Raw genomic sequence first — 12,304 nt, 5'->3', positions numbered from 1 at the left:
CTTTGAGGTCCTGAACTTCACACTGAACAATAAATGTTTCCATACATGGTTTCTTTCAATTGTATACAGATATAGATTTAATCAGAATGACTGAATTTGTGATGCATTGAATGATTTGCTGCAGGTAATATCCAAAAGGAAAACATGTGAAGGGCACATATTATACAAATATTTAACTGTCATCTGCTTTTGTGTATAATAAATTATATCACCCAGAAATCTAGAGAGCCAACATCATCCAAAATATTGGACCAATAGACCACATCTTCTAGTTTGTGTGCAGTTTTGGATACCATACTACAGGAAGGATGTGAATGCACTAGTGAGAGTGCAGAGCAGATTCACCACATTGTCATCTCAATTAGTCCTAATGTGGGTAAATGGTTTTAAATGTCAACTGTTTATTCATTTCCACAGATGCTGCCTGACCTGTTGAATTCCTCCAGCATTTTATGTGTGTTGTTCTAGATTAAAGGAATTTTATTATGGGAAGAGATTGGTTGGGGGAGGGGGTTATTTTCTCTGGAACAAAGGAGATTGAGGAGAAATCGAATGGAAGTATATACCATGGAGAGACATGCTTTATCTCCATAGTAGGAGTATCAAAATATATTTATTAATTTAAAATGAGGGGAAGGAGGTTTAAAGGAATTCTGAGGAGTTTTTTTTTTACACAGTTGTTGACATTTGGAAAGTACTGCCAGAGGAGGTGGCAGAATCTGTGCAATTACTACATTTAATAGGCATTAAGACATATTCTTAACCAGGCCAGGATGGGAAAGGTATATTCCTAATGTGGCAAATGGGTAAAAAGGATGGCCTGGGTTTGGTGGGCTGAAGGGACATTTCTGTGCTGTATGGCTCTGTGAGCATACGGGGAGGCCACCAGTCTACACCATCCAGAACAAAGGGAGGAGACAAAGTTGGTTGTGAGTGATATCCAACGATGACAGTGGAACCTGTGTGGGAGAGTTTTTAAAGTGGAAAAGCCTTGCACCAGGACAGTGCACTCTTGACCTCGTAAGTCTGGGTCCTGCAGATGTCACAACTGGGTTCTTCCTTGGATGTAGTGGATAATGTCCCTACCTCACTGGAGTTCAGCGTGCCTTTTGAAGCGGTGTACTGGGATGTGGTCTCTGTCACACGCAAAAAGCTACTTGGAGCCACAGGTGAGAGCTGAATGTCCGGTGGGGCCCAAAGGTGAAGTGAGCTGCCCCAGAACGGACACAAGCTCCTTCACCAGAGGTTCTATCCCTCCTTGAAGAGGTCAGGAGACTACATCAAACAACATATGAGGCTAACAGACCACAATATCCAGAATACCGGGACTCCAGCTGACTCCCTCGTCTGGGATGCCAACAGACTACATGTACTTCATCTAGCATACTGGGAGGCCACTAGACTACGTCATTGAGCACGCTAGGAGGTAAATAAGAACTACATTACCCAGAATGCTGGGAGGCCCATTGAAGAATTACGTCACTTAGGTGGCCAATCGCTTTCTGTGGCAACGCCCAAAAAGTAACTCTGAAATCTGATATCGTTGCACTGCTTCGTAAGGTCGACTGATAGCTGTGTTATTGGAAGTGATAAAAAAAAACTTGTTACAGAATACAGAAAACTTATTACAGCTTCATTCATTGATTTGCTTAAAAGGTCATTTAAAGCCGGCGGTTGCACGGCCGCCTTGAAGTGGCAAAGACCCGCGGACCTGTCACTGGAGGCCTGCGGTGTCTGCAAGAAATCTGGAGCGGGAGCGACGCCGTCTGTGCAGCTCCGAGCCACCCGAGCACCGCCATCATTATCGTTAATGTGTGCGTGAGATTTTTAAAGGTGAAAGATGGGTCGCTCTCTTGCAATTTAGCGTAAAGTGGGAACGGGTGATCGAGGTTGTGAGGACGAGGAGGCGGACACAAAGGAGACTGGAGAGAGCTGTTATCCTGAGTTGGAGGGAAGCGAGAGCTGGAACAGGGTCATCAACCCCTCCATCTCCATCTCTACAGGGCTATTTCTAAACTGAAGAAAGAGAGAGAGCAACAATAGTGATATTTTTCTTTCAAAGCCCGGTTAAGATGGATCGTGAAAGAGGAGAGAGCGAGGATAATTTGGATTACTCAGTTGCAAATGTAGAAAAGGTAAGGTTACACAACATTTTCATTTATTTATAACGCTGTACCTTTCGTCATCCTATTTTGATTTCAGTGATCTCGCCGAGACGCAAGAGCATCATTTGCTGCCAAACATACAATCTATCAGTGGTTGTCATTAAATGAAAAATATAAATAATAATCGTGTTTGACATTATTAGTAATGAAAATGGATTGTAACCTTTTGTGAGTATTTTGTAAGTTAACATGCATTTTTTCAGCTTATCAGAGAAATGGTGGGTCATGCCTAATAAACCTAAAATTCTTCGGAGAGGTAGTGACAGGTATGTTTATAGATATAATTTAGCTAGATATACAGACTAAAGACTGTTAATAAGTGATTGCAACCAAGAGTTGAAACTTGCAGCTTTGAGTTGTTTTTAAAAATCATTGTGGAACATTGGTTGAATTGCAGAACACAAGGAATAGTGCCAAGGACAGCTCAAAAGTGGGCACACCTATAAGGCACTGTAAATCATCAGCAGCAGAAATGAACACCTCCACAAAAAGTAACTCCATGGCCTGGTGTATCCTTCACTCAACTTTTAGTATATTAAGCTGCGGATCATTTCTAGCTCAGTGATGAGTGCAGATGGTCATGTTGGGATCAGGATGTGGCATACCAAAAAGTGGGTATACTGCAGTGTATGACTGATTTTTTTTCTGAAACCACAAAACCTTTTTTATCATCTAAAAGGCACAAAGGTGGGTTCAACTCCAAGAAGGTTGACCATACGCTATCCAGGACAAAGCAGTTTGCTTGAATTGGTACTCCCAACAATAACCTTAAGCATTAACTCCATGTGCACAGTGCCTGCAAAGTATATGGTCAACAAAATGAACTGTTATTACTCCAATAGATTACTGCAATTTCTTCTACCGTCAAAAGCAACAGGTGCATGGGAACACCAACATATGCAATTGCCCTTTTAAAGTTTCACACCATCCTAATTTTGAAATGGTGCCATTGATCCTTTTATTTTACAAGTGCTAACAATAGCACAGTGGGAACATCAGTCAGACAGACTGCAAGGGTTCAAGAAGGCAGCTCACTACTGGCCTCACAGAGCATATGTAATGAACAATGAATGGTAGTTTTGCTAGTGACATCTGAGGGTCCAAAACTAGAAATTAAATTTTCAAAAAGCTGCATTACTTTTGTAAGGTTTTGTGTAAAAGATGCCACAGTTTGTTGATTGCAAGTGTTAAGATATAAAATCAATCATTCAGATTTGTTACGTGCACAAGTGGTATAGAAGCATCTTTTAAGGCTAATGGTTTCTTTAATCCTGTTCATATATCCACTTGTGCTACTTTAATAAGTGCATGGGCAAAGTTGTGGTAAGAATGAAGTCATCCATTTTGTATGTAAACAGGATATACTGTGTACTTTCTAAAAGGTGGAGGGATAGAAGCAGTATCACAGAGGATTTGCAATCCATGAATACAGAGCAACAAAATGGCATTGAGAAATGATAACAATCACCCGTTAATAGAACAAAGCCCTTTTATATTTGGAAGACTGAAATAGAAGGGGTAAAAATTATGATACAGGTTTATAAAACCTTTAAATTCTGAAACCAGTCTGTGCATTATAGCTTAGAAAATATACTATTCTCAGAAAGAATTTAGTATTTGGCCTTTGAAGGATTGGTATATGGGAGATTGCACAATTGGAGTTGTATTTCAGGAATGAGAAATATTCATATATTAAGGAAAACAAAATAATTGCATTGTTTGTTGATGAGTGATGTAGAGCCTGAAAAGTGAGCAAGCCTGCAAAAGTAGCAACAGAAATTTAGAAATTCCATTTTGAAATGTACATCTGTTGCTAAATCAATTGCTGACTTTAAGGTTGAAGTTTAAATATTGCTGCTGTTAAGAAATTTAAAAGTGGTTAGACAGGTATTGGATCTCAGAAAATGAATGATAAATGTATTGAGATGGTTAACTTGCATTCTCATGTTATTATTAATGGCATTGCAATCTTACTTCAGTTTATTCTTGGAACAATTATTGCAACTAATTTAGGTAAAACAAAAGTTCTAAAAAATTTTGTTCCACTTTGTTACAATGATAAAACTTTATATATTGTTAGTATTTTTTCTAATGCTTGTATGAGTTTCAGGCTGGGGCTAAAACACTTAGCCTGGTTTACCTGAGGAGAAGATACATATTTGCCCCTTTCTTAGAAAAACAATATTTTTTTGTAAAGGGACAATGCACAGTAATTGTTGATTTGTATGCCTGTGTATAGATCAAAACATATTAAATATATTGAACAGTGGGCTATTCTTTAAGATATGAATTGATTTGTCAATTTCACTAGCACTTTTTGTGAATTGATCCACTTCCAGTTTATAAGTTAAAATAAAATCACTTGAATTTTATGATTGCTGACAATGTTCTCCAAAGTCAAAGGAATTTTATTAGCTTAGATGGCATGGTCTTACAGCCACTCAGAAAATTGTAAAAGCAGAAAATGGGGTAAATGTGATCCAGGCCAGGGGATGTGAAGCAGTGGGAAATTGAGTTCTGGTATGTTTTTAAAATTGGGAAAGTATACTGAGGCCAGAATGAATTTTAAATCCCTCTCAAGTGTCTACAACTTCCCTTTGACCATCATTCTACACTTCTGTCTGGTGCTCGGACTGTTGAACTGAGTAGGCTTGCTTTAGAATTGCACTTGAATTCAGAGTCTGAATAGAATGAAATAAAAATTGTAAATACTCAGCCGGTAAAGCAGCATTTGCAGAGAGAAGCAGATTTCTTGTTTTTGGTCAAAGTAAATATTGGTCAGCTAAAACTCTGTTTAAGGAGAGTCTTTAGAATTGACCTGTGGAAGTGTTTAGCAAGGGAGCTCCAGAGTATAAGTGGCTGAAGGCATTTAGGAGGGATTGAGGCTAGTGTTACAAGAGCAATTTTTTGTGGTGTATACATATTGGGTTGATATACATGTTTACATGTTATTGGGTTCTTTGGAAGTCTCTGTTGGGAATGCAGCCAATTTGATTATGCATTTATGACTTGGTTTTGGATAAAAACTTTCAGATTTGTGAAACACATTTGGGAATATGGCATTTCATGAGGATTTATGATCTAGATTAAATGACATACAACTAAAAAGATTTTCATGTTCAAGTTCAGGTTTTATTTAGATAAGGTAAATATAAGGAAGCTTTTCCCAGTAGTAGTTATTTCAAAGATTGGAAGGTCGGGCAGCCAGGCAGTATGTGGAGAAAGAGTAGTTGTGATCTGGAATACACTGACTGTGGAACTGATGGAGGTAGAAACCTTCCGTTCAGAAAAAACTATATGATTCTATGACTATTGGATCCAGTTTCATTTAGTCTGATACTAAGCCCATTGTGATTGTGTTGAATAGCAAAGCTAATTCAGTCCTGTTTCCTGGACTAAACTATTGGAACTACAATCTGCGTATTCTTCAATACCAAGCCACCCAGTGTCCATTTCTTAGCTAACTGGTAGTATAAATGGTTCCTTCTCCTTGAGCACTTTGTCCCTTTTCAAAACCTCAGTATTGTTCTCTCAAGGCTAATTTTTCTCTAAACTAGACTGCTTTACAGAGCACCTATATTCTGTACAGAATGGCCATCTTAAGCTCCCAGTTGAATGCTATTTCAACTCCCCATTTTCACGTTGATCTACCTATCCTCAGTCCCCTCCCTTGTTAGGATGAGGTCAAATGCAAGCTAGAAGAATAATACTTCATATTCCAACTGTGTAGCAATGGTGTGGATGTTGAATTTTCCAATTATAGGTAAGCGACAGTCTCTGTGTTGCTTTCTTCCTCTCTTGCATGCCAGATGGCACCAGGGGACCGACGGCGGAGCTTTGCAGAGAGCTCACAAAATTACTGGATATACTTCTGAACTGCGATTGCTGTAGTTTGCAGCCTGTAATTTCCCTTTTAAAGATGTACTTTGAACCAACCAAATGATCTGGCACTTTTGCGATCTCCTGGGGGATACGGTGAATTAGATTCCCAATGTTGGGGGTGGATACTGCTTCATGGCCTCATAGTGGAAGATGAACCTTGGTCAGCTCCATTATTCCATGCAAATTAAAGCCTTGAGCAAGATTAAAATCATCAAGGACAGGAACAGAAAAGGAACAGGTGTTTGGCGCCATCTGCCAGTGTTTGACCTGCCTCGCTCTTCTCGCAGTACTATTGGATGGGAGGTGCAGGACTCTTGTGTCTCATGCTGCCAGGTTTGGAAGCAGTTGTTGCCCCGTGGCCATCGGCCACCTGGACAGGCTTCACTCGGCGCTGACCGGGCTCTGCAGCTGTGGACTCACTTCCGGGGACTCTGCAGTTCATGTTCCATCTGTTCTTGTTTACTTTTTGCACTATTTATCCTCTTGCAAATTGGATATGTAGCAGTCGTGTGTGTTTTTATTGAATTCTTTCTTTTGTGTGTCTGCAAAAAGATGGATCTCAGGGCTGTATATGGTATATATAGTTCGATAATAAATTTGAACTTTGATTCACTTAAATTCTCTCGGCCTTCCTCCTCTTGCTTCTATCTACCCATTGCCTATATACTTTATCGAATGGGTCTTCTGGCTCCTTCATCGACAAACTCCATCTGCCCATCATCCCTCCTTATCTAGGTCCCCATTCCTTATTCCAGCTACTTGACCTCTATCCTTTCCATCTATCCCCCCTTTTCTCTTTTGTTCTTGTCTGTTTCTAGCTACAGCCACCTGTTATTATCTCCCAACTGTGCCCCTCCCCCTCCACAGTCCTTCAGCTGGTTCTGCCATCATCTCCCTCCTCAATTGGTTCTACCTGTTGCCTGCCAGTCCCTGCCTTATCCCTTCTGTACCAGTTAAATGATTATAAAATCAAAACAAAGCGATTGCTGCTGGCCTGCAACTGCCACACAGAACTGCATGTGACTGATGTTAGTTAGAAAATATTCGGCAACAGTATCCTGCCCAATTAAGCAACATTGTGCCCCAAATAAGCAAAGGGAATCCTGGCTACTTCCTTGGTTTGTTTTTGTTGTTGAAGAGTTGTTCCAAATAAGCAGCTGCCCTGACTAATCACTGACCCAGTTAACAAGAATCCATGTTTAATTTGCAGAGAGGCATCTCGGATGCACAAACATCTTGTGATAAAGTGGTTACCAGGAAGGACAGGATGAAGTAGTTTCCCAACTTTTGATGAAGTGGTTACCAGGCTTTGAGGCAGTTGATAGGTTTGTGGAAAAGATCAAAATGAGAGGTGTGGGGTTAGAACATAGAACAGTACAGCACAGGAACAGGCCATTCAGCCCATGGTGTTGTGCTGTACCAGCTGAAAAGAAAATCAAACACCCAAACACTAATCTCTCCTATCTACACAATGTCCATTATCCTTTCATTCTCCTTGCATCTATGTGCCTATCAAAGCTTCTCTTAGAAACCTCTAATGCATTTGACTCTACCGCCATAGCAGGTAGTGTTTTCCAGGCACCCACAACCCTGAGTAAAAACAAAACACTTGCCCTTCTCATCTGCCTTGAACCTATCCCCTCTCAACTTCAATGCATGTCATCTGGTAATAGATATTTCAAACCTGGGAAATTGTTTACTCTGTCTATGCCTCTCATAATCTTATAAACCTCTATCATGTTTCCCTCGGCCTCTGGTGCATTGGAGAAAACAACTTAACTTTATCCTGGCTCTCATCATAGCACATGCCCCTCTAAACCAGGCAGCATCCTGGTAAGCTTCTTCTGCATCTTCTCCAAAACCTCAACATCCTTCCTATTATGGGGGTGATCAGAACTCTAGACAATATTCCAGATATAGTCTAACCAGTTTTATAAAGTTGCAACATAACTACTTTGCTTTTCAACTCAATGTCTTGACTCAAAAAAAAATCAAGCATTCCATAAGTCTTCCTAATTACCTTACTGACCTGTGCAGCCACTTTCAAGGACCTTGCCCTTAACTGTGTACTGTCTCCTTACAAGGAGCCTTACCTCATATTTATATTGGTTAAACGGCATTTGTCGTTCCTCTGTCCATATCTGCAACTGATCTATATTGTGCTGTACTCTTTGCCAGTCTTGTACCCCTCTACAACTCCACCAATCTTGGTATCATGCACAAGTTTACTAATCCACCCATCTATATTTTTGTCCAGGTCACTGATAGACATGACAAACAGCAGAGGTCCCAGCACAGATCCCTGCGGAACACCACTCATTACAGACCTTCAGTTCCTACCCACTGTCTTTTATGCATAAGCCAGTTCTGAATCCAAACAGCTAATTTGCCACAGATCCCATGAATCTTAATCTTCTGGATTAGCCTCCTATGAGGGACTTTGTCAAGTGCCTTACTAAAAATCCATGTAGACAGCATCCACTGCCCTACCTTCATCAATCTCTCTTGTCATCTTGTCAAAAAACTCAAATCAGTTTGGTAAGACATGACCTGCCCTGCACAAAGCCATGCTGGGTCTCTAATTAGCCATGAGTTTCCAAATGCTCATATCCTATCCCTAAGAATTTTCCCTAGTAATTTCCCCACAACTGACACGGGACTCATCGGTCCATCGTTGCCAGGATTTTTCTTTGTTCCCTTTTTAAACAGAGACACATCAGCCACTCACCAGTAGCTAGAGAGGAGATGAAGATACTGGTCACATAGTAATGTTGGTTGGACTGTGTGATACAGACATATTGTAGTGGAAATTGTCAGCAGATTGGGCTGTATCTGTGGAGGATGAAATTTTAATTAACTGCTCAAGTCAATCAATGACCTTGCATAGAAATGCCCTGTTCTCATAGAAATAGTAAAGGTTTGAGTTTGACAATTTTGATTGATCAGTATAAATAATAATATTGGAAGAGGAGATACTGAAAATATGCAAGAAGTCAAAGATAGAAGTCAGAGTGAGATGGAGAGTAAATGACTGGTTAAAAATCAACCTTGCATACTAAATGTAAGCATTTTGCAAACTACAGGCTGTCCCCAGGTTACGAATGAGTTCCATTCCTGAGTCCGTCTTTAAGTCAGATTTGTACGTAAGTCGGAACAAGTACATCCGGTATTATTTAGTGTCAGTTAGTCAAATGTTTGTCTCAGTATATAGTATTTATTTTACCTTTCTATGCACATAAAACACTTAAGAAATGTATGTATTCCAATAATTCCAATAAATAATTGGTTTAATTGTTGTGTGCTTAGTAATAATTGTAGCTTTCATCGGGGCAGGGCCTTTCACATGCTCCATTATTTTCACTTTATCCTTTAAAATTGTTCCGATTGTTGACCAGTTGTAGCCTAATGCTTTTCCAATGACCGATGGCATTTCACCTCTTTCTAAACACTATTATTTCCACTTTCTTTTCAATCACGATCGCTTCCCATCAATGGAACGGAAACTCTGTGGGCAGTGGGTCCCGACCTCCACCGGCTCCCAAGGTCCACTGGGTCCTAAGGAGCACCGCACTGAATTCCCCGGGTCCTAAAGACCACCACACTGAGACAGGTTAAATGGGACAAGTGGGGGCTGTGCTGGTTTTTTGTATTTGATCCTCCACAATATTCTGTGCAGGAATTTAAATTGGAGGTGGCAGTGTTTTTTTTTTACAAGGTCAAGTTGCGAGCTCGACATCAATCCGGCATGGATTGTACCGGAGTCACTGGATTGACATCAACCTGGCACGGGAGCGGTCTGTCACTGGATAGAACTTGGGAACCTCCGTTCTTGAGCCCGGCGCTGATCTCACTGCGCCACCAGCTGAACGGGGGAGGGGGCGGGTGGAGGGTGAATCTTGCTAAGAAAAATTTAAACCAAATACAAAGTTGCACACTCAACACAGTGTCAATGGCAACGACTTAAAATGGTGGATGGTGTTCTCCTTCTTCAGTTCGTAAGTACGAGTTGTCTGTAAGTCGGATGTTCGTAACTTGGGGACTACCTGTATTTGTCCAATTTATGTTTGTTTTCTTCAATCTTGTGATGACCATATTGTGACTTGGATCTGCTATGCTAAATTGGAATTTATAGAAATGTAGATTCCTGCTTCACCAGGAAGGACTTCTCTAAAATAGGAATAAGGTTCTTTTGCCTTCTCATTTTAACTGAGCACTCTATATTTTCAAGAATGATTATCTTTAATTTCTGTTCCTTAGGACAAATTTTGCTTTGCCCCTTCAACAATATGAAGGGTCTCTTCCTCTGTAATTTCCTGGTGCATCATCTCCATCGGCCACTCTTTTCACAGATGCCACATGTGCCCTTTTGCCCTTTTGCCTCTTTTTTTTATCACTATCCAAATTATTTATATATTTAAAACATGGTACACTTTGTTAACCGTGTGTAACACCATCCTTCGGTTTGAAATGCAACAATTTGCAACAGCTGACCTGGTGCTGTTGATTTTATCCTGTCCTCGTGCCGTTTTTAATGCAAGCTGTTGCCAATTAAATTCAATTAAATGCAGCATATAAGAAACCACACCAGGCTAACTGTGTTTCTTTATTAATTGTGTTGAATTTCAACAACTCAAAAGTTTCACTATGTAGTGCCAAAAGTAAACTTAATGAACTCTATAGTTACACAACTTTTAGTGAGTTTCAACAGTTTCTCTAATTGTATTCAGATGATACTCACTCTGGATGAATCTGGCCAAAGTAAAATGTGGAAAGTACTTCTGAGTTAGAGACTTGGGGGTCACCTTGTGCAGTTGTTGGTTTTTGAAGTTATTGCTATCAGTCATCTCACGGGGCATCTTTTTATATTTTTGTAAACTTTACAGACCTAGGTTAGATTTAAGAGCCAATTATATAGCTTTAAGTCAGCTCCTTTTCCATGCAAGTAATTGTTGTTTTGATATATATCTATTCCTTCTGGTTTCCATAAACAACTTAGTCTTCTGGTTTATAATTATCAGTGAGGTTAAGTTTACATGGTACTGTCCCTGGTATACAGTATCTCAAAATCCTTTGCGTTTCTTAGTATCAGAAACAGTGGGGTGGAGGTGCAAAGCTTTCTCAGGTGGAAAATAATTGCTTCTACATTCTCACAGTGACACTAACCAGATGTCTCTATCCAACAGGACCCCACTTCACATGGTCTATGTCTTTCTTGTTGATTTCAGTTCTTCCATTTAACTCTTTCTTCTCTCCTTAACTGTCCACAAAGCTGAGAATGACTTTCTTATTTCATGGGTCACAGTTTTGTAAACCTTTTATGAAGTACTTGGTCAAATACTTCATTAGAATCTGTATAGGCAATGGTACTTTTGATTCTGAACTTTTGCCCAGCTTTCTGTGATAATTCATATTTTGGAAAGATTTGAAGATTATGGGAAGAACCTTGTTATTTCCACTCCTCTTCTCTATTTAGGATTCAATTCTAAACCAAGTGAGACCCATTTTAATTGTGCCAAACCTATCTATTGCCATCTCAGGATTGGGAACCACAGCAAGAGAGCAGCAGGAGGTAGGGTTGAGAGCATGAAATATGGAATGGTAAGTAAGACTGAAAGGAATGATAGCTAGGGGTAAGCTAATAGACAATACACAGTAGGTGCAGTAGTAGGCCATTTGACCCTTTTAGCCAGCACCGCCATTCACTGTGATCATGGCTGATCATACACAATCAGTACCCTGTTCCTGCCCTCTCCCCATATCCCTTGACCCTGCTATCTGTAAGAGCTCTATCTAACTCTCTCTTGAATGCATCCAGAGACTTGGCCTCCACTGCCTTCTGGGGCAGAGCATTCCACATATCCACCACTCTCTGGGTGAAAAAGTTTTTCCGCATCTTTGTTCTAAATGGCCTACCCCTTATTCTTAAACTGTGGCCTCTAGTTCTGGACTCAACCATCACCAGGAATGTGCTTCCTGCCTCCAGTGTGTCCAATCCCTTAATAATCTTATATGTTTCAATCAGATCCCCTCTCATCCTTCTAAATTCCAGTGTATATAAGCCCAGTCGCTCCAATCTTTCAACATATGACCGTCCCGCCATTCCAGGAATTAACCTTGTGAACCTACGCTGCACTCCCTCAATAGCAAAAATGTCCTTCCTCAAATTTGGAGACCAAAACTGCACACAGTATTCCAGGTGGGGTCTCACCAAGGCCCTGTACAGCTGCAGAAGGACCTCTTTACTCCTATACTCAGTT

General features: G+C 40.3%; 1 protein-coding gene across 1 annotated transcript in view; it reads left to right on the top strand.

Annotated features, from left to right (window-relative positions):
• The first annotated feature begins 1,669 nt into the window (after positions 1-1,669).
• Positions 1,670-12,304, top strand: part of ipo13b (importin 13b) — a 132,443-nt gene continuing 121,808 nt past the window's right edge. Inside the window, exon 1 of the mRNA XM_059984219.1 lies at positions 1,670-2,135. Within this exon, the coding sequence (XP_059840202.1) occupies positions 2,073-2,135 (63 nt within the window). The 5' untranslated portion in view covers positions 1,670-2,072. The remainder of the gene's footprint in view (positions 2,136-12,304) is intronic.

The sequence above is a fragment of the Hypanus sabinus genome, chromosome 11 (assembly GCF_030144855.1).
Source record: "Hypanus sabinus isolate sHypSab1 chromosome 11, sHypSab1.hap1, whole genome shotgun sequence".
NCBI classification, from domain to species: Eukaryota; Metazoa; Chordata; class Chondrichthyes; order Myliobatiformes; family Dasyatidae; genus Hypanus; species Hypanus sabinus.
This window is presented reverse-complemented; position numbering and strand designations above follow the sequence as displayed.